Here is a 22,536-nt window from a genome sequence, read left to right as displayed (position 1 = left end):
TGTGAGTGCTGACCTGGTCCACCCCAGTCCCACACCAGGACCTCGACATCGTCTCTCCTGAACAGTCTGGCTGAAATTCTCAAACTACGCCCCTCGTTCTAGAATCTCCAAAAAATGGAAGTATTTTCTCTTTATTTACCTTGTCCTTTCCTGATAATATCTTGAAGACTTCAATCAAATCACCCTTCACCTTCTAAAGTCTGGAGAAAAAAGACCTAATTTGTCTAATCTTTCCTCATAACTTAACCCCTGAAGTCCAAGTACCATTCTTGTAAACCTTAGTTATTCTCCCTCCAAGGGCAGTCTATCCTTCCTGAGGTGTGGTGCCCTGGTCTGGTCATGGTGCTTCACGGGAGGTCTAACCAAGGTTTTGCACATCTTTTGTGACATGTATTTTTAGATTCACTCTGATATCTTCAACAGCAGTCCTGTAATAAACAGCAGCCCAGAAAGAGAGAGGTCAGCATTACAGAAACCCTTTGGAATTGGGTGTATACTTGAAAAGGAATAGGTCTACAGGCAATAGACAATAGACAATAGACAATAGACAATAGATGCAGGAGTAGGCCATTCTGCCCTTCGAGCCTGCACCGCCATTCAATATGATCATGGCTGATCATTGCTAATCAGTATCCTGTTCCAGCCTTATCTCCATACCCCTTGACTCCACTATCTTTAAGAGCTCTATCCAATTCTTTCTTAAAAGAATCCAGAGACTGGGCCTCCACTGCCCTCTGGGGCAGAGCATTCCACACAGCCACCACTCTCTGGGTGAAGTAGTTTCTCCTCATCTCTGTCCGAAATGGTCTACCCCGTATTTTTAAGTTGTGTCCTCTGGTTCGGCATTCCCCCATCAATGGAAATATGTTCCCTCCTGCCAGAGTGTCCAGTCCTTTCATAATCCTATACGTTTCAATCAGATCCCCTCTCAGTCTTCTAAACTCAAGGGTATACAAGCCCAGTCGCTTCAGTCTTTCCGTGTAAGGCAATCCTGCCATTCCAGGAATTGACCTCATGAACCTACGCTGCACTCCCTCAATAGCCAGAATGTCTTTCCTCAAATTTGGAGACCAGAACTGTACACAGTACTCCAGGTGTGGTCTCACCAGGGCCCTGCACAGCTGCAGAAGCACCTCTTTGCTTCTATACTCAATCCCTCTTGTTATGAAGGCCAGCATGCTATTAGCCTTCTTCACGACCTGCTGTACCTGCATGCTTGCCTTCATTGACTGGTGGACAAGAACACCCAGATCTCTCTGAACAGCCCCTTTACCTAATTTGATACCATTGAGGTAGTAATCTGCCTTCCTGTTCTTGCCACCAAAGTGGATAACCAGACATTTATCCACATTAAACTGCATCTGCCATGCATCTGCCCACTCACCTAACTTGTCCAGGTCACCCTGTAATCCCCTAACATCCTCATCACATTTCACCCTACCACCTAGCTTTGTGTCATCAGCAAATTTGCTAATGTTATTGCTGATACCATCTTCTATACCATTTACATATATTGTAAAAAGCTGCGGTCCCAGCACGGATCCCTGCGGTACCCCACTGGTCACTGCCTGCCATTTCGAAATGGAGCCGTTAATCACTACCCTTTGTTTCCTATTAGCCAACCAATTCTCTATCCAATCTAGTACTTTGCCCCCAATCCCGTGCGCCCTAATTTTACTCACTAACCTCTTGTGTGGGACTTTATCAAAAGCTTTCTGAAAGTCCAGGTACAGTACATCCACTGGATCCCCCTCGTCCATCTTCCGAGTTACATCCTCAAAAAATTCAAGAAGATTAGTCAAGCATGATTTCCCCTTCATAAATCCATGCTGACTCTGTCCTATCCTGTTACTATTATCCAGATGTGCCGTAATTTCATCCTTTATAATAGACTCCAGCATCTTTCCCACCTTAGAGGAAAGGAGGAAGGGAGTGGAACTAAGTACATATTGCCTTCAAAGCAGAGTCAGTATAGACACAAAGGGCCAAATGGTCTTCTTCTGTAAGAATCAGTGATTCCACCATCTCCATGTATTGTATAACGCTGTCCTTTTCCTTCCCATCTCCAGGTCTTTGAGGAGAATCCTCTCCTGAAGACATATCCACCCTTCTCTCTGAGAAATGCCAATCTTACTCGCCCGTTACTACAAACTGACCAGCAGATGCAACCCAACACCGCCCTGCTCTCCCTCGTCATGATGGTTGGCACATTCTTCATTGCGTATTTCATGAGAAAATTCAGGAACAGCCGGTTTCTAGGAGGGAACGTGAGTATGTGGAATGCCGACTTTGAAGATTGGGGAAAATTCTCCAAAAAATGGAAGTATTTTCTCTTTATCTACCTTATCCTTTCCTGATAATATCTTGAATACTTCAATCAGATCACCCTTAACCTTCTAAAATCTGGAGAAAAAGATTTCACTAATGTCCTTTAGAGAAGGGAATCTGCAATCCTCACTCATCTGGCCTACATGTGACTCCAAACCGATAAAGAAAGATCATAAGAAATAGGAGCAGGAGGAGTAGGCCATTCGGCCCCTCGAGTCTGCTCTCCCCTTCAAAAGGATTTTGGCTGGTCCGATATTCCTCATGTCCACTTTCCTGTCCTTTCCCAGTAACCCTTGATGCCCCAACTGATCATGAATCTGTCTCAGCCTTCAATATACACAAGGAGTCTTCCCCCACGACTCTCTGTAGCAGGGCGTTCCAAAGACTCCCAATCCCCTGAGAGAAAATATTGCTCCTCATTCAGTCTCAATTTGATGCCCCTTTATTCTGAGACCAAGCCCTCTAGTCTCAACATATTTAGCCTTTACTCATAAGACAATCCCTCCATAACAGGGATCATCCCAATGAGCCTTCTCTGATCTACCTCCAATGAAATTATGTCTTTCCTTAAGTAAGGGCGTGTAAACTGCTCCCAGTTCTCCCGATGTGGTCTCCCCAGCACCTTGTACAGTTTGCAGTAAGACTTCCCTACTCTTATACTCCAACCCTCTTGAAATAAGGGCCAACATTCCATGAACCCTTCCTGATTCCCTGCTGTCCCTAGCTTTTTGTGTTTCAGGTACAAGTCCCCTCCCTTCGTGTTGCAGTTTTCTGCAGTTTCCCTCCAGTTAAATAATTCTCTGTTCTTTTGTTCTTCCTTCCAAAATGAACAACTTCCTTTTTTCCCACGTTGTTCTCCATTTGCCAATCTTTCATCCACCGACTGAACCTGTCAATGTCTCTCAGTAACTTGTCTGGAACACTCTGTCAGGATACTGTTTGTATCACCCCCTCAGCCAATAGAGTTGTCCTTCAATACTGCACAGGAACAGAGTTTCTGCTCTAGCTCTTCACACACTGACCCTTGTCACCACACAAGTCACCAGCAACAGAAAGAGCTATTAGGAGTCAGGTGGTGAAAGGTTTGGCCAAGGAGGTCAGTTTTAAGGAGCATTGCAAAGGACAGAGAGAGAGAGAGAGAGAGAGAGATAGAGGAGAGTTTCATAAAACATTTCATACAATGTGAGCACAGCTGACCTGTTTGAACTCCACCTTCTACAGTCCTGCCTACCCCGGACAACCCTTTGACCCCACCCCCCACCGCCCCCGTCTGACAAGACTCCATCTACCTCCACCTTCAAAATGTCTCAGTGTCTTCTCAGGCAGTGAGATGCAAAGTCACGTGACATTCTGAATAAAAATACAAATCAAGCAGAGATTTGAACATGAGGACTGAGGTGTTTCCAGACCAGGAGAGCTACTGAGTAACAATGTTCTCAAATTGGTGACCTTCATTGGGTATCATTGACATGGCCACAATTAGTTGCCCTGGAATGGGGCATTTTGTGAGCTAATCCCAAACAGCCAGTTAAGATCAACCATATCGTATGGACCTGGAGTTACATGGAGGCCTGACAGGGTGAAGCCAATTTCCTCCTGGCATCATTACAGCAATTAGTGATAACGGTGCGGTACTATTTCCTGATCACTAGATTTCAGCTCCTTGAATTTAAATCCCCCACTGCTAGTATGGGATTTGGACCTGTGCCCCTCAGTTCATTAGCCCAGCATTACAGTCAGAGGACAAGACCACCAGACCACCAGCTTCCCACATGAAGAGGGTGGAGCCAGGGGTCTCTGAGGGAGTAGTCTGATTCTGACAGGGGGACTGAAGAAGGTATCAGTTCTACCTCCACATTGTCAACTCCCGTGTAATGGAGGAATGAAGTTCTCTACCATGACCACAGGATTTAATGTGATTTCCTTCACCCTCTCCCAGGCCCGGCGCATCATCGGAGACTTTGGGGTTCCCATTGCGATCCTGGTGATGGTCCTTGTGGATATCTCTATCACAGACACATACACTGAGGTAAATGTGTGGCTATTAATCACACCATGTGTCTGTGTCCTGCTGCGTGTTAGTCTGTGTGTTTTACTCTGTGTGCATTTGTGTCATGTGTTTGTGGGTGTGTTACCATGTCTGTAAGATGAATTGGCTGTCTTACCACGTATTCATGTATATTTGTGTGTGTGTGTGTGTGTGTGTGTTTCTCACCACCTGTGTGCGCGCACAATGTTCTTACTATGTGTGTATGTGTCTTACCATGTGCGGGCATGCCTGTGTGTAAATGTGTTTTACCATATATTTGTGTGTTACTGTGTGTGTTTGTCTGTGCACTTGTGTGTGTCTTACTGTGTTTGTGCGTGTGTTACCGTGTGTATGAGTGTATCTTACTGTGCGTGTGTGTGGGTCTGTGTGTGTGTGTGTTACTCTGTGGGTCTGTGTGTGTGTATATGTATGTGGATGTGTCTGTGTCTGTGTGTTTGTCCACCTGTGTGTGACTTACCCTGTGCCTTTGTCTATGTGGGTTGGGGTGGAATGGGAATGGAAGGGCAGCATTTAGTGATACAGTCATAGAGATCTATAGGAGGCCCTTCAGCCCATCACCCTCCTGTTCCATTCCTTCCACCCAAGCTATGCAGGTAAAGAATCAATGAGGAGTAAGACACTTGAGAATTAGAATTGGATTAGTCCAGCCTTTCTCATCGAGGTTGCAATTCACTGTCTGGCTCATGGTGAATGATATGGAAATGAGAGAGACTCATGGTCGGTGTGTTACCTCTCAGATGCCAGGGTTCGTGATTTCTCGGATCGTGTTTTCAGCATCCTTGAGGGGAAGGGGGAGCAGCCCCAAGTCGTGGTCCACATAGGCACCAACGATAGGAAGAGAGATGGAGATTTAAGGCAGAAATTCAGGGAGCTAGGATGGAAGCTTCGAGCTAAAAAAATACAGAGTTGTTATCTCTGGTTTGTTGCCCGTACCATGTGCTAGTGAAGCGAGGAACAAGGGGAGAGAGGAGCTGAACATGCGGCTACAGGGATGGTGCAGGAGGGAGGGGTTTGGATTCTCGGATAATTGGAGCTCTCTCTGGGGAAGGTGAGACCCCTACAAACAGGATGGTCTTCACCTGAACCAGAAGGGTACCAATATCCCCGGGTGGAGATTTGCTAATGCAGTGAGGGGATGGGAACCTGAATTGTAGTTCCAGTGCACGGGAGATTGAGGGCAGTGAGGTCAGGGATAGGCTTACAAGGTCTCAAGAGGGCACCGGCAATCAGGGTGTTGGCTTGAAATGTGTGTACCTCAACACCAGGAGCATCTGGAATAAGATGGGTGAACTTGCAGCATGGGTTGATACCTGGGACTTCGATGTTGCGGCCATTTCAGAGACATGGCTAGAGGGGGGACAGGAATGGTTGTTGCAGATTCCGGGATTTAGATGTTTCAGTAAAAACAGAAAAGATGGTAAAGGGTTGGGGGGGGGGGGGGGGGGGGGTGGCATTGTTAATCAAGGGTAATATTACAGCAGCTGAGATAACGTTTAAGACTCATCCACTGAGGTAGTTGGGGCTGAGGTTAGATACAGAAAAGGAGAGGGCCCTCTGTTGGGAGTTTTCTATCGGCTTCTGAATTGTTCCAAGGATGTGGGGGAAAGGATAGCAAAGGTGATTCTCAATAGGAGCGAGAGTGACAGGGTAGTTGTTATGGGGGACTTTAACTTCCCCAACATTGACTGGGAATACTATAGTTCAAGTACTTTAGCTGGGTCAGTTTTTGTTCAATGTGTGCAGGAGGGTTTTCTGACACAGTACATAGACAGGCCAACAAGGGGCGAGGCCACATTAGATTTGGTATTGGGTAATGAACTATAACTATTGGGTAATTGGGTAAGGTGTTAGATTTTGAGGTAGGTGAGCACTTTGGCGATAGTGACCACAATTTGGTTATGTTTACAATAGCAATGGGTATGTCCGGCAGGGAAAGAGGCATAACGGGGAGAAAGACAATTATAATGTGACTAGGCAAGATTTCAGATGCATGGGATGGGGAAGGAAACTGCAGGGGATGGGCACTCTTGAAATGTGGAGCTCATTCAAGGAACAGCTACTGCAGGTCTTTGTTACATATATACCTATCAGGCAGGGAGGTAGTTGTCAAGAGAGGGAGCCATGGTTTACTAATTAAGTTGAAGCTCTTGTCAAGAGAAAGAAGAAGGCTTAATGTGAGGATGAGGCGTGAAAGCTCAGATAGGGGGCTTGAGAGTTATGGGTTAGCCAGAAAAGATCTAAAGAGAAGTCTAAGAAAAGCCAGGAAGGGACATGAAAAGTCATTGGCGGATAGGGTCAAGGAAAACCCTAAGGCCTTCTATAGGTATTTCAGGAATAAAAGAATGACTAGAATAAGATTCGGGCCAATCAAAGACAGTAGCTGGAAGATGTGTGTGGAATCTGAGGACATAGGGGAAGCACTTAATGAATACTTTTTGTCTGTGTTCACATTGGAAAAGGGTAATGTTAGTGAGAATACAGAGATACAGGCTACAGGATTAGATGGGATTGAGGTTGACAAAGAGGAGGTTTTAGCAATTTTGGAAGATCTGAAAATAGATAGGACCCCTGGGCCAGATGGGATTTATCCTCGGATTCTCTGGGAAGCCAAGGAAGAGATTACAGAGCCTCTGGCTTTGATCTTTGTGTCGTTGTTGTTGACAGGAGTAGTGCCAGAAGACTGGAGGATACCAAATGTTGTTCCCTTGTTTAAGAAGGGGAGTAGAGACAACTCCAGTAATTATTGACCAGTGAGCCTTACTTCGGTTGTGGGTAAAGTGTTGGAAAAGGTTCTTAGAGATAGGATTTATAATCATCTAGAAAGGAATATGTTGATTGGGGATAGTCCGCACGGTTTTGTGAAGGGTAGGTCGTGCCTCACAAAACTTCTTCGAGAAGGTGGCAAAACAGGTGGATGATGGTAAAGTGGTTGATGTGGTGTAAATGGACTTCAGTAAGGCATTTGATAAGGTTCCACGCAGTAAGCTATTGCATAAAATACGAAGTTTCAGGATTGAAGGTGATTTAATGGTTTGGATCAGAAATTGGCTGATGGGAAATGTTCATCCTGGAGCTCAGATACCAGTGGTGTGCCGCAAGGATCTGCTTTGGGTCCACTGCTGTTTGTCATTTTTATAAATGATCTGAATGCGTGCGTAAAAGGATGGGTTAGTAAATTTGCGGGTGACATTAAGGTAGGCAGAGTTGTGGATAGTGCTGAAGGATGTTGTGGGTTACAGAGGGACGTAGATAAGATGCAGAGCTGGGCTGAGAAGTGGCAAATGGAGTTTAATGTGGAAAAATGTGAGGCAGTTCACTTTGGAAGAAGTAACAGGAATGCAGAGTACTGGGCTAATGGTAAAATTCTTGGCAGTGTAGATGAATAGAGAGATCACGGTGTCCAGGTGCATAAATCCCTGAAAGTTGCCACCCAGGTTGATAGGGTTGTTAAGAAGGCATATGGTGTGTTGGTGTTTATTGGTAGGGGGATTCAGAGCCATGAGGTCATGCTTCAGCTGTACAAGACACTGGTGCGGCCGCACCTGGAGTATTGCATACAGTTCTGGTCACCAATTTATAGGAAGGATGTAGAAGCTTTGGAAAGGGTTCAGAGGAGATTTACTAGGATGTTGCCTGGTATGGAGGGGAGGTCTTACAAGGAAAGGCTGAGGGAACTGAGGCTGTTTTCGTTGGAGAGAAGAAGGTTGAGAGGTGACTTAATAGAGACATATAAGATAATCAGAGGGTTAGATAGGGTGGGCAGGGAGAGCCTTTTTCCTTGGATGGTGATGGCTAATAGGAGGGAACATAACTTTAAATTGAGGCATGATAGATTTTGGACAGATATCAGGGATAGATTCTTCACTCAGAGAGTAGTAGGGGCGTGGAAAGGCCTGCCTACAACAGTAGTAGACTCACTGACGCTAAGGGCATTTAAATGGGCATTGAACATACATATGGATAATAATGGAGTGGTGTAGGTTAGATGGGTATCAGATTAATTTCACAGGTCGACACAACATTGAGGGCCGAAGGGCCTGCACTGCGCTGTAACGTTCTATGTTCTAAGTGTCAGAAATATCTGTGTATTGGAGTACTCAGGAAGGGAGAGACACATTTGCAAAGCTTTGGAATCTTCTACCTCTCAAGGCAGATCAAGAATGTTAAATCCCTAATTGCCCTTGAACTGAGCTGCTCAATGGTCCAGTCCAGAGGGCATTTAAGAGTCAACCACTTCACTGTGAGCCTGGAGTCACATGTAGACCAGACTGGGTAAAGATGGCAGATTTCCCTCCCTCAAGGGCATTAGTGAACCAGATGAGTTTTACAGCAATCATTAGTTTTCCATTCACTTTCAGTTCCATATTGTATCCATTACATTTAAATTTCACCGGGTGACGTGGTGGGTCTTGAACCCCCTGGCCCCACAGCGTTAGCATCGGCTTCTGGATGACCAGTCGAGTGGCACTGCCTTGACACCACCATCTTCCCCAAAAGCAAAACTGAGGACGACATAAAATCATTCGCAAGGCCATGCCAAGGGGACATTACGAAAATTCGAGGATGGAGAAGGGTAGGAGATGTATGGAATTCTCTCGTGCTGTCTCCTGATGGATCTCAGCTCAATAACCAATTCCAAATCCGCTCGATTGGTTTCCATGAGTGGGGGTAATGGCCTAATGGTATTATTGCTAGACTGCTAATTCTGGGACCCAGGTTCGAATCCCGCTACAGCAGATGGTGGAATTTAAATTCAATGTAAATCTGGAATTAAGAGTCAAATGATTAATCCATTGTCAGAAATGGTTTGCTAATGCCCTTTAGGGAAGGAAACTGCCATCTAGCTCGGAGGACTCAACATTGAGTTCTTTAGTTTCAAATAACGTCCCTTCCCTTCCCTTCCACCAACAGGATTCATTCTTCCCATTGACCAACCAGGTTTTACCCTCTGCCTGTCTTCACCTATCCCCACTTCACCGCTCCCTGTATCTGCAGCTCCCCCACACCCACCCCCATCCCTGAAGAGGGTTATACCTGAAATGTTGACCTCTCCACCTCCTGATGCTGCCTGGCTTGTTGTGTTCTTCCAGCCTGTCTATCCTTACCTGGTCTGGCCTACATGTGACTCCAGACCTACAGCAATGTGGTTGGCTCTGAGCTGCCCTCTGGGGAATTAGGGATGGGCAATAAATGCTGACCTAGCCAGAGACACCTTCATCCCATGAGTGAGTAAAAGAAAGATATTAAGGAAGGATGAGGTGGAGGGAAGGGAAGAAAGGGCCATCGCAAAGGGATGGCATTGCGTTGGGCAGGATGGGAAGGCAATTTTGGTGACTGGACAGCAGGAGGGAGCTGTGGCTGGTCTACTCTGCTGACACTGACCTGTCTCTCTCTCTGCAGAAACTGAACGTGCCTCTGGAATTTTCTGTCACCTCCCCGGAGAAGCGAGGCTGGTTCATCCACCCAATGGGGAAGGATCAGGACTTCCCAATATGGATGATCTTCGGCTCAGCAATTCCGGCCTTGCTGCTCTTCATCCTGATCTTCATGGAGACCAACATCACCACGTGAGTACAACCCTCTACACAGCTCCCTTCACCCCCCCACTCCGGCTCTCCCCCACGACCCAGTCCCTCCTGTGTGACCAGTGCCCTCACCCCAGACACATCAGCGGCAAACAGCAACTTCTCACATTGTTAAATAAACTGAGGTACCACCCGAGAATGGAATCAAACAACTATCACCGAGCAACGGGGGAGCAGCCAAAGCTCAGTCAGAGCAAGAGATATGAGGAGCATTTTAATGGAGGGGGGAGAGAGAGAGAGAGACAGAGAGAAAGAGAGAGCTTTATGGTGTGAGTTCAAGAGCTTGGGACCCAAGCAGCTGGTATCAGGCCTCCAAGTAGTTAGAGATAGTTAAGCGGTAGTAAGACATCCATAAGAAAAAGAAATGGTGTAGACCATTTGGCCCCTCGACCCAGCTCCACCATTCAATAGGACCATTCAATAGGACTGATCCGACATTCCTCATGTTCACTTTCCTGCCCCTTCCCAGTAACCCTGGATTCCCCAACTGATCAAGAACCTCTCCATCTCAGCCTTAAACATATGTGAGGACCCTACCCCCGCAGCTCTGTGTGGTAAGGAGTTCCAAAGATTGTCAACCACCTGGGAGAAGGAATTCTTCCTCATCTCAGTCTTAGATAGGCACACCTTTATTCTGAGACTGTGCCCTCTGGTCCTAGACTCTTCCCATGAGGGGGACCATCCTCTCAGCATTGACCTTATCAAGTCCCTCAAGAATCCTTAAAGTGTTCAGGTCAGAATTGGAACAGCGCAGAGATCTCAGAAGGTTTATGGGGGCTCAAGGAGGTTACAAACATAGGGAGGGATGTCGGAGTTGGAAGAGGAGGCTATCATGATAGGAAGGAGTGTAGTGGCTGGAGAAGGTTACAGTAATAGGGAGAGCAGAGAGGCTGGAGGAGATTGCAGAGAAACTGATGATAGTAGGGGCAGGAGGGGTTTACAGAGATAAGGAGCATGTAGGCTTTTGGAGGAGGTCACAAAGATGGTGAGAGGTGTTGGGCTGGAGGAGGTGACAGAGGTAGGGAGGGGTGTGGGGGAGGTTACAGAGATAATGAGAGGTGTTGGGCTGGAGGAGGTGACAGGGGTAGGGAGGGGTGTGGGGGAGGTTACAGAGATAATGAGAGGTGTTGGGCTGGAGGAGGTGACAGAGGTAGGGAGGAGTATAGGGGCTGGAGAAGGTTACAAAGATAGGGAGGGTGTAGATGCTGTAAGAGGAAGTTACATAGATAGGGAGGGACGAGGGACTGGTGAAAGTTACACAGGAAGGCAGAAAATGAGACAATTGAGAAAATGTAAACTTGGATGAGAATTTTAAATTTGATCTGTCACGAGAATTGGAGCCAGATTTAGATCAGGAGGGAGAATAATATGTGCAGGCATGTGGGACAGGTATCTGCACTGTTATTGACATAGCTGTCAGCAATTAGCTGAGTGGCAAGCACCAGAAAACAGGAATGGTTTCAAATTAGTGTCCCACAGGCCTCCATTATTCCCATGATTTATTAATCACTTGGAATAATGGCATAAAAGTCTTATTCCAAATCAGCTGATGACACAAAGTTAGGCAGCATTGTAGACAGTATGGATGAAAACATAAAATTACAAAGAGAGATTGATAGACTCGGTGAATGGGCAAAACTGTAGCAGATGGGGTACAATGTAAGCAGGAGTAAAACTATTAAAAAGGAGATTCATGATTTGGAGATGCTGGTGTTGGACTGGGGTGGACAAAGTTAAAAATCACGTAACACCAGGTTATAGTCCAACAGGTCTATTTGGAAGCACTAGCTTTTGGAGCAGTGCTCCTTCATCAGGAGCTTCCAAATATACCTGTTGGACCATAACCTGGTGCTGAGTGATTTTTAACTCAAAAAGATAAGTCAGGGTACTTTCTAGGTGGTACAAAGTTAAAGACAGTGGATGTCCAAAGAGAAGGTTCAGATGCATAGATACTTAAAATATTACAACCAGCTGCAGAAAATAATCAAGACGTCTGATAGAATGCTGGCCTTGATATCTAGAGACCTGGAGTACAAAGATGTGGGCGGCACGGTGGCACAGTGGTTAGCACTGCTGCCTCACAGCGCCTGAGACCCGGGTTCAATTCCCAGCCTCAGGCGACTGACTGTGTGGAGTTTGCACGTTCTCCCCGTGTCTGCGTGGGTTTCCTCCGGGTGCTCCGGTTTCCTCCCACCATCCAAAGATGTGCAGGTCAGGTGAATTGGCCATGTTAAATTGCCCGTAGTGTGAGGTAAGGGGTAAATTTAGGGGTATGGGTGGATTGCGCTTCGGCAGGTAGGTGTGGACTTGTTGGGCCGAAGGGCCTGTTTGCGCACTGTAATGTAATCTAATCTAATCTTTGTTCGGCACAACATCGTGGGCCGAAGGGCCTGTTCTGTGCTATATTGTTCTATGATGTAGATATTATGCTGCAGTTATACAGAACCCTGGTTAACCCCACGGTGAGCAGACCTTGGTACCATACCTTAGGAAGGATGTTCGTTTCGATCCAATGTCTCTTTACCAGAACTGACGAAGAAAGTTGATCAGTTTTGATGAAGAGTCACCGGACTCCAAATGTTGACTCAGCTTTCTTCCCATAGAGTCAAAACGTGTGGTGCTGGAAAAGCTCAGCAGGTCAGGCAGCATCCGAGGAGCAGCAGTAAACCTCACTTTCTCTCTTTCTTCCCCATAGAGGCTGCTGGACTTGCTGAAACTCTCCAGAAATTTCTGTTCTTGTTTCAGATCTCCTCCAACATCTGCCATTCTTTGTTTTATTTAAACTAAGAAGGAGAGATTGGCCTTGGGGGGGGGGAGTACATGCAGGTTTACAAGAATGATACCTGAACTTCAGGGGTGAGATTGGAGGAGGTCTGTTTTCTCAGAATGTAGAAGGTTAAGGGGTGATATGGTGAAGTCTTCAAGATATTAACAGGTAGAGACAGGGCGGATAAAGAGAAACTGTTTCCATTGGTTGGGGATTCTAGAATGAGGGGATAGTCTGAGAATGAGGCCCAGACCATTCAGGAGAGTGGGGAGTGTTGCTGAACAAAGAGACCTTGGAGTGCAGGTTCATAGCTCCTTGAAAGTGGAGTCGCAGGTAGATAGGATAGTGAAGGTGGTGTTTGGTATGCTTTCCTTTATTGGTCAGTGCATTGAGTACAGGAGTTGGGAGGTCATGTTGCGGCTGTACTGGACGTTGGTTAGACCACTTTTGGAAGACTGCATTCAGTTCTGGTCTCCCTGCTATAGGAAGGATATTGTGAAATTTGAAAATGTTCAGAAAAGATTTACAAGGATGTTGCCAGGGTTGGAGGATTTGATTTATAGGGAGAGGTTGAATAGGCTGGGGCTGTTTTCCCTGATGCGTCAGAGGCTGAGGGGTGACCTTATAGAGGTTTATAAAATCACAAGGGGCATGGATAGGATGAATAGTCAAAGTCTTTTCCCTGGGGTGGGGAGTCCTGAACTAGAGGGCATAGGTTTAGGGTGAGAGGGGAAAGATATAAAAATGACCTAAGGGCAACGTTTTCACACAGAGGGTGGTGTGTGTATGGAATGAGCTGCTAGAGGATGTGGTGGAGGTTGGTACAATTGCAACATTTAAGAGGCATCTGGATGGGTATATGAATAGGAAGGATTAAGCAGGATATGGGCCAAGTGCTGGCAAAATGGGACTAGATTAAGTTAGGATATCTGGTCGGTATGAACGAGTTGGGCCGAAGCATCTGTTTCTGCGCTGTACATCTCTATGACTCTATGGGGAGAGATGTTAGGGAGCACTTCTACACCCAAAAAGTGGGAGAGGTTTGGAAGACTCTTCCAAAAATGGCAGTGGGTGCTGGATCAGTTGTTAATTTTAAATCTGAGATTGATAATTTTTGGATAAGCAAACGTTAGAGGGAATATGGGCCAAAGAATTTAGGCCACAGATCAGCCTGATCTCCTTGGAAAGCAGAACAGGCACAATGGGCTGAATGGCCCTCTCCTGTTCCTCAGTTGTGAAGTTGAACCTCACTCAGAGCACTGGGGGAAGGTTCAATCTGGGTCAATAGGCGAGTGTGTTTAACTGTGAGTTCCTGTGCCTGAGCAGCATCTGGAGAGTCTGACTGCTATGACACTATAACAAAGAAGTGACATTTTAAAGCATCTTTCTAAACATCAGGATTGCTTCACAGTCAACAGTTGTCAGCTGTTGTTAATTAGGATCCAGCTAGTCCATACGCCACAATAAATTGATTTGTGATGTTACTTTAGGGAAAGCTGGGAAGAGGAGCCTTGTTTTCTTCAAAATACTGTCCATAGAATTATGGCTTTCACCTGAAAGGGATAGGTTTAATATCTGAAAGACAGTGCCTCTGACAGTGCAGCTCTCCCTCAGTACTGACCCTGCGACAGTGCAGCACTCCCTCAGTACCGACCCTCTGACAGTGCGGCACTCCCTCAGTACTGACCCTGCGACAGTGCGGCACTCCCTCAGTACTGACCCTCTGACAGTGCGGTACTCCCTCAGTACTGACCCTGCGACAGTGCGGCACTCCCTCAGCACTGACCCTCCGACAGTGTGGCACTGCCTCAGTACAGACCCTCCAACAGTGCGGCACTCCCTCAGCACTGACCCTGCAACAGTGCGGCACTCCCTCAGCACTGACCCTCCGACAGTGCAGCACTCCCTCAGTACTGACCCTCTGACAATGTGGCACTCCCTCAGCACTGACCCTGCAACAGTGCGGCACTCCCTCAGCACTGACCCTCCGACAGTATGGCGCTTCCTCAGCACTGACCCTCAGACAGTGCGGCACTCCCTCAGTACTGACCTTCTGACAGTGTGGCACTCCCTCAGTATGACCCTGTGACAGTGCGACACTCCCTCAGCACTGACCCTCCGACAGTGCGGCACTCCCCCAGTACTGACCTTCTGACAGTGTGGCACTCCCTCAGTATGACCCTGTGACAGTGCAGCACTCCCTCAGTACTGACCCTCTGACAATGTGGCACTCCCTCAGCACTGACCCTGCAACAGTGCGGCACTCCCTCAGCACTGACCCTCCGACAGTATGGCGCTTCCTCAGCACTGACCCTCAGACAGTGCGGCACTCCCTCAGCACTGACCCTCCGACAGTATGGCGCTTCCTCAGCACTGACCCTCAGACAGTGCGGCACTCCCTCAGTACTGACCTTCTGACAGTGTGGCACTCCCTCAGTACTTACCCTGTGACAGTGTGGCACTCCCTCAGCACTGACCCTCCTACACTGCGGCATTCCAGGGGGCAGCGTGAGGATGTACGACTATGTGTATGTGTGTGGAGAGTGGGAAGCTTTGAGGATTCCAATCCGTTGGACTGATTGCAGTTCTCCCCCTTCCCAGTCTCATTGTCAGTAAGAAGGAGCGGCAGCTGGTGAAAGGGTCCGGATTCCATCTGGACCTGCTGCTCATTGGCTTGGCCGGAGGCATGTGTGGCATCTTTGGGCTGCCGTGGCAGACGGGAGCCACAGTACGGACAATCGCCCATGTCAACGCCCTGACTGTGATGAGCAAAAGCACAGCTCCCGGAGAGACACCCAAGATCGAGGAGGTGAAGGAGCAACGCATCACTGGCATCTCGGTGGCATTGCTCGTTGGTGAGTCATCATTACTAACCCTAACCACTACCCACATCCCTACACACTAACCTTAACCACTGACCACATCCCTGCACATTAACCCTAACCACTGACCACATCCCTACACTGACCACATCCCTACACACTAGCCCTAACCACTGACCACACCCCTACACACTAACACTAACCACTGACCACATCCCTACACACTAGACCTAACCACTGACCACACCCCTACACACTAGCCCTAACCACTGACCACAACCCTACACACTAACCTTAACCACTGACCACATCCCTAAACATTAACCCCAACCACTGACCTCATCCCTACACACTAACCTTAACCACTGACCACATCCCTACACACTAACCCTAACCACTGACCACATCCTTACACTGACCACATCCCTACACACTAACCCTAACCACTGACCACATCCCTACACTGACCACATCCCTACACACTAACCCTAACTACTGACCACATCCGTACACACTAATCCTAACCACTGACCACACCCTACACACTAACCCTAACCACTGACCACATCCCTACACTGACCACACCCCTACACACTAACCCTAACCATTGACCACGTCCCTACACACGAGCCCTAACCACTGACCACACCCCTACACACTAGCCTTAACCACTGACCACATCTCTACACACTAACCCTAACCACTGACCACATCCCTACACTGACCACAATCCTACACACTAACCCTAACCACTGACCACATCCCGACACTGATCACATCCCTACACATTAACCCTAACCACTGACCACAATCCTACACACTAACCTTAACCACTGACCACATCCCTACACACTAACCCATAGCCCTACACTGACCCACAATCCTACACACTGACCCACAATCCTACACACTGACCCACATCCTTATACACTGACCCACATCCCTACACACTGACCCATAATCCTACACACTGACCCACAACCCTACATACTGACCCACATACCTACACACTGACCGACATCCCTACACACGGACCCACATCCCTACACACTAGCCCACAATCCTACACAAGAACACATAATGCTACACTGGATTAGTGGTGCTGGAAGAGCACAGCAGTTCAGGCAGCATCCAAGTAGCTTCGAAATCGACGTTTCGGGCAAAAGCCATTACCCACACCAATCTACAATCCTACACACTAACCCATAATCCTACACACTAACCCATAATCCGACACACTGACCACATCCCTACACACTAACCATAACATAACCATGAATTCGGATCCAATCAGTGAGCCTAGCCACTAACAGTATCTACAGTCTCCATTAAACTTAACGCTAACCACTGAACATAATCCCATCCACACTAACCACAGCACTATCCATTAACCTTAACCCTATCCCTAACCCGATCTCTAACCACTAACCTTTCCTGATGAAGGGCTTACGATTGAAACGTCATTTCTCTTGCTTTTCAGATGCTGCCTGACCAGCTGTGCTTTTTCAGCACCACACTTTTTGACTCAAACCACTAACCGTAAATATAACTACAAATCATGATCCCAACCATAAACTGAACCATAACACTACCCAATGTTCCTAATCACTAACCTTAATCCCAACTACTAATCATGATCCCAACCATAAACCTAACCATTAACAGTGACTGATCTCCTTAATGCAAACCACATAACTCTAATGACTAACCATAGCCATAGACCAATCAGCTGACCCTAACCATTGACCATAACCAGTAAGAAGAACACTAACCACAAAACATGACTTTAACCACACAGCCTCATCAGTAATCCTAAACATTAACTCCATAATCCTACTCTTTAATCCTATCCCCAACACAAAATCCTTCCAACCTGTGGTGGCCAGTGAGGGTCAGAAGAAGGTCATGGCCTAGTGGTATTATTGCTAGAGTATATAGAGATCCAGATAATGTTCTGGGAACATGGGTTTGAATCTCAATATAGCAGATGGTGAAATTTGATTTAAAACCTGAAATTAAAATCTAATTGTTGGTTGTCAGGAATAAGACCCATCTGGTTCACTAATGCCCTTTCCAATGGGAAATCTGCAATCTTTACATTGCCTGGCCTACATGTGGCTGACTGTAAAATGGCTGAGCAAACCATTGTGTGCAGAGGGCAATTAGGGATGGACAACAGGTACTGGCCTTGCCAGTATAAAGTAGGGGAATTACTCATCATGGGAGGGAATCGGCAATCTCAGTTATTGTTGATGCTGCTTCTCTCACTCTCTCACTCTCCTTGTCTCCAGGTCTCTCTGTGGTCATGAGTAAGATTCTCCAGTTGATTCCGATGTCAGTTTTATTTGGAATCTTCCTGTACATGGGTTTGACGTCACTAACAGGAATCCAGATGTATGAACGTCTGCTGCTTCTGTTTATCCCTTCCAAACACCACCCAGACCACATCTACGTGACAAAGGTGAGTGTGACTCTTAATTTCATGATGTTTCAGGTTTACTCCTTAGCCCCTGGGAGGACTACCTCCTGCACTGATCTCTTGTCTCTCTCCTATTTGTCAGGAAGGAGTTAGGTAAGGTTCATCAGACTAAAGGGAATGAGGAGAAAATGGGAACGGGAGACTGAGTTCTATTCTCCATGGTAACACTTACGCCAATCAGAGTCTACTGAATTGAATTGAATTGAATTTGTTATCACGTGTACTGAGGCACAGTGAAAAGCTTTGTCTTGTGAGCAATACAGGCAGATCACAGAGTTAAGTAGCATAAATAAGTGAATAATAGGTAAACAGTAGCAAAAACAAAAACACAGGTACAGGTGAATGTTAAGAGTTTGTGAGTCCATTCAGTACTCAGGGTAGAAACTGTTGCGAAACCGGCTGGTGTGTGTGTCCAGGCTTCTGTACCTTCTCCCCGATGGTAGAGGTTGTAGAAAAACATTGCCAGGGTGGGATGGATCTTTGAGAATGCTGGTGGCCTTTCCTTGAGAGCGGGCCTAGTAGATGGATTCTACAGATGGGAGGTTGGCCTTTGTGATTGTCCGGGCCAAGTTCACCACTCTCTGTAACTGTCTCCGATCTTGAATGGTACAGTTGCCATACCAGGTAGTGATACTTCCAGACAGAATGCCCTCGATGGCACACCTATAAAAGTTGGCAAGGGTATTCACCGTCATGCCAAATTTCCTCAGCTGCCTGAGGAAGAAGAGACGTTGTTGGGCCTTTGTAACCAGTGCGTCCACATGAAGAGTCCAAGAAAGCTTGTTGTGGATAACCACTCCCAGGAGCTTGACACTCTCCACTCGTTCCACCTCTGTGTTGTTAATGTGTGGGGGGGGCATGAGTAACATCCCGCTGAATGTCAATAGTGAGTTCCTTGGTTTTGTCGGCATTGAGAGTTAGGTTGTTCTCAGTGCACCATTTTTCCAGGCCTTCCATCTCCCATCTGTAGTCTGTTTCGTCGCCATCTGAGATGCTACCGACTATGGTGGTGTCATCAACAAACTTGTAAATGGCATTAGTCTGGTATTTGGTGACGCAGTCATGGGTATACAGTGAGTACAGTAGGGGGCTGAGTACGCACCCCTGGGGGGCTCCAGTGTTGAGTGTTAGTGAGGATGAAATATTGTCCCCAATCTTTACTGATTGTGGCCTGTGGGTCAGGAAACTGAGGATCCAGTTGCAGAGAGTGGGGCTCAGTCCGAGATCACTAAGTTTAGTAATTTGTCTCGAGGGGATAATAGTGTTGAAGGCTGAACTGTAGTCAATGGGTAGGATTCTTACGTAGCTGTTCTTGGTGTCAAGAGGTTCTAGCAGAAAAGTGAGGACTGCAGATGCTGGAGATCAGAGCTGAAAAATGTGTTGCTGGAAAAGCGCAGCAGGTCAGGCAGCATCCAAGGAGCAGGAGAATCGACGTTTCGGGCATAAGCCCTTCAAGATGTCCTAGGGAGGAGTGAAGGGCAAATGATATGGCATCTGACGTGGATGTGTTGGTCTGATAGGCAAGTTGAAGTGTGTCAAGAATAGTGGGGAGGCTGGAGTTGATTAATGCCATGACCAGCCTTTCAAAGCACTTCATGACTACCGATGTTAGGGCCACTGAGTGGTAGACATTTAGACATGAGCAATCAGTACAACCAATGAACACAATGGTTCTAATGGGCTGAAGTGTGTTTATTTCAACGCAAGGAATTATGGGTAAGGTAGATCAGCTTAAAGTCTGGGTCAGTACATGGGACTATGATGTGGCCATTACAGACGACTTTGAGTCATAGAGTCATAGACATATACAGCACAGAAACAGACCCTTAGGTCCAAGTTGTCCATGCTGACCAGATATCCTCATCTAATCTAATCCTATTTGTCAGCTCTTTAGACGGTTTATCCCTCTAAACCCTTCCTAGTCATATACCCATCCAGATGTCTTTTAAATGTTGTCATTTTACCAGCCTCCACCACGTCCTCTGGCAGCTCATTCCATCCACACACCACCCTCTGTGTGAGAAAGTTACCCCTAAGGTCCCTTTTATATCTTTCCCCTCTCACCCTAAATCTATGCCCTCTAGTTCTGGATTCCCCCACCCCAGGGAAAAGACCTTGTCTATTTATCTTATCCATGCCCCTCATGACTTTATAAACCTTGAGAAAGGGACAGGACTGGCTGCTCAATGTTACAGAATTTTGTTGTTTCAGACCAAAGAGAGAGAGGAAGGTAAAAGGGGTGGAGGAACTGCATTATGAATCAGGGAAAATGTTAGGTCTGCACTCAGACAGAGGACATACAGGAGGGTTCATCCACTGAGGCAGTATGGGGATAGTAAGGACTGCAAAAGGCACAGTTGGTCAGGCAGCACCAGAGGAGCAGGGGAGTCAACGTTTCAGGTCAGGATCCCTCATCAGGACTGGGGAGGGGGAAGTGAGCTGAGAAATGGGGGAGGGGGGGAGGGGGGGGGGAGCCGGGGGAAAGGTGGGGTGAGATGGTGATAGGTGAATGCGGGGGTGGGGGGGGGTTGATGGGTAGAGCTCAAAAATAAGATTAGATTAGATTAGATTTAGATTAGATTACTTACAGTGTGGAAACAGGCCCTTTGGCCCAACAAGTCTACACCAACCCACCGAAGCGCAACCCACCCAGACCCATTCCCCTACATTTACCCCTTCACCTAACACTAAGGGCAACTTAGCATGGCCAATTCACCTAACCTGCACATTTTTGGACTGTGGGAGGAAACCGGAGCACCCGGACAAAACCCACGCAGACACGGGGAGAACGTGCAAACTCCACACAGAGAGTCACCTGAGGCGATGGGTGTAATCACTCTGATAGGTCACCCCAATAGCCACCGAGAGATTGAGGAATAAATATTTCAGCAGACTATGGAAAGATTTAATAACAATAGGGTTGTCATAGTGGGTGACTTTAACTTCCCCAATATTGACTGGGCCTCCCTTACAGAAAGAGGCTTAGACGGGGTTGAATTTATTCAGTGTACCTAAGAGGGTTTCTTGAAACAGCAGATAGTCCAACTAGAGAAGGGGCCATACTGGACCCTCTATTGGCTAATGAGCCTGACCAGGTGACTGACCTTACAGTGCGAGAGCATTTTGGAAACAGTGATCACAACTCCTTCAGTTTTAGGCAAGCTATGAACAAGGATAAGTCAGGAACTGGGGCCAAGTTGGGGGAGGGCATATTACACCAGTAATGGGCAGGAGGTAGGGAGTGTTCACTGGGAGAAGCTGTTATCAGTCCATATCTGATATGTGGGAATTGTTTAAAGACCTGCTGATCAGAGTTCAGGACCGGCATATTCCAGTAAGGAGGGCAAGGTAAGGGACCCTTGGATAATGAGGGAGGATGTGCATTTAGTCAAAAGGAAGAAAGAAGCATATATAAGGTTTAGGGAGCTAAAATTGGACTGGGCCCATGAGGAATATAAGCAGGAAAGTACTCAAGCAGGGAATCAGGAGAACAAGAAGGGGCCATGAAATGACTTTGACAAGTAAGGTTAAAGAGGATCCCCAAGGCATTCCATACAGACACTAAAAACAAGAGGGTAACTAGGGAGAAGGTGGGATCACTCATGGATAACGGCGGGAACTTATGCTTGGAGGCAGAGGATATGCATGAGATCTGAAATGTGTACTTCATACAGAGAATATAGAACATTACAGTGCAGTACAGGCCCTTCGGCCCTCGATGTTCGGCCAACCTGTGAATAGAATCTGAAGCCCATCTACCCTACACTATTCCATTTTCACCCATATGTTTATCTAATGACCATTTAAATGTCCTTAAAGTTGGTGAGTCTACTCCTGTTGCAGGCAGTGTGTTCCATGTCCTGACTACTCTCTGAGTAAAGACACTACCCCTGACATCTTTTCTACACCCATCACCCATCAATTTAAAGCTATGTCCCCTCATATCAGCCCATCACCATCCAAGGAAAAAGGCTCTTACTGTCCAACCTCTGATTATTTTGTATGTCTCGATTAAGTCACCTCTCAACCTCCTTCTCTCTAATGAAAACAGCCTCAAGACCCTCAGCCTTTCCTCATAAGACCTTCCTTCCATACCAGGCAAAGTCCTAGTAAATCTCCCCTGAACCCTTTCCAAAGCTTCCACATCCTTCCTATAACGTAATGACCAGAATTGTACACAATACTCCAAGTGCGGCCGCACCAGAGTTTTGTACAGCTGTGGCATGATCTCATGGTTCCTAAACTCAATCCCTCTACCAATAGTGTCATCCGCAAATTTACAAACTCATCCTTCTATGACCTCATTCAGGTCGTTTATAAAAATGACAAACAGCAGTGGCCCTAAAACAGATCCTTGCAGTACACCAGTAGTAACTGAACTCCAGGATAAACACTTCCCATCAAACACCACCCTCCGTGTTCTTTCAGCTAGCCAATTTCTGATCCAAACCATTAAATCACCCTCAATCCCATGTCTCTGTATTTTCTGCAACAGCCTACCATGG

The 22,536-nt window shown here is 46.9% G+C and overlaps 1 protein-coding gene across 4 annotated transcripts in view; it reads left to right on the top strand.

The window, feature by feature from the left end:
• LOC140482465 (anion exchange protein 3-like) overlaps positions 1-22,536 on the top strand; it is a 227,358-nt gene that overhangs the window by 161,239 nt on the left and 43,583 nt on the right. For all 4 annotated transcript variants that reach the window (XM_072579984.1, XM_072579986.1, XM_072579985.1 and 1 more), the window contains 5 exons: positions 2,070-2,267; positions 4,268-4,357; positions 9,779-9,945; positions 15,332-15,585; positions 17,844-18,013. In XM_072579984.1, the coding sequence (XP_072436085.1) occupies positions 2,070-2,267; positions 4,268-4,357; positions 9,779-9,945; positions 15,332-15,585; positions 17,844-18,013 (879 nt within the window). The remainder of the gene's footprint in view (positions 1-2,069; positions 2,268-4,267; positions 4,358-9,778; positions 9,946-15,331; positions 15,586-17,843; positions 18,014-22,536) is intronic.

The sequence above is a fragment of the Chiloscyllium punctatum genome, chromosome 10 (genome assembly GCF_047496795.1).
Source record: "Chiloscyllium punctatum isolate Juve2018m chromosome 10, sChiPun1.3, whole genome shotgun sequence".
NCBI classification, from domain to species: domain Eukaryota; kingdom Metazoa; phylum Chordata; class Chondrichthyes; order Orectolobiformes; family Hemiscylliidae; genus Chiloscyllium; species Chiloscyllium punctatum.
The sequence above is the reverse complement of the archived record's forward strand: the minus strand, read 5'-3'. Positions and strand labels throughout refer to the sequence as shown.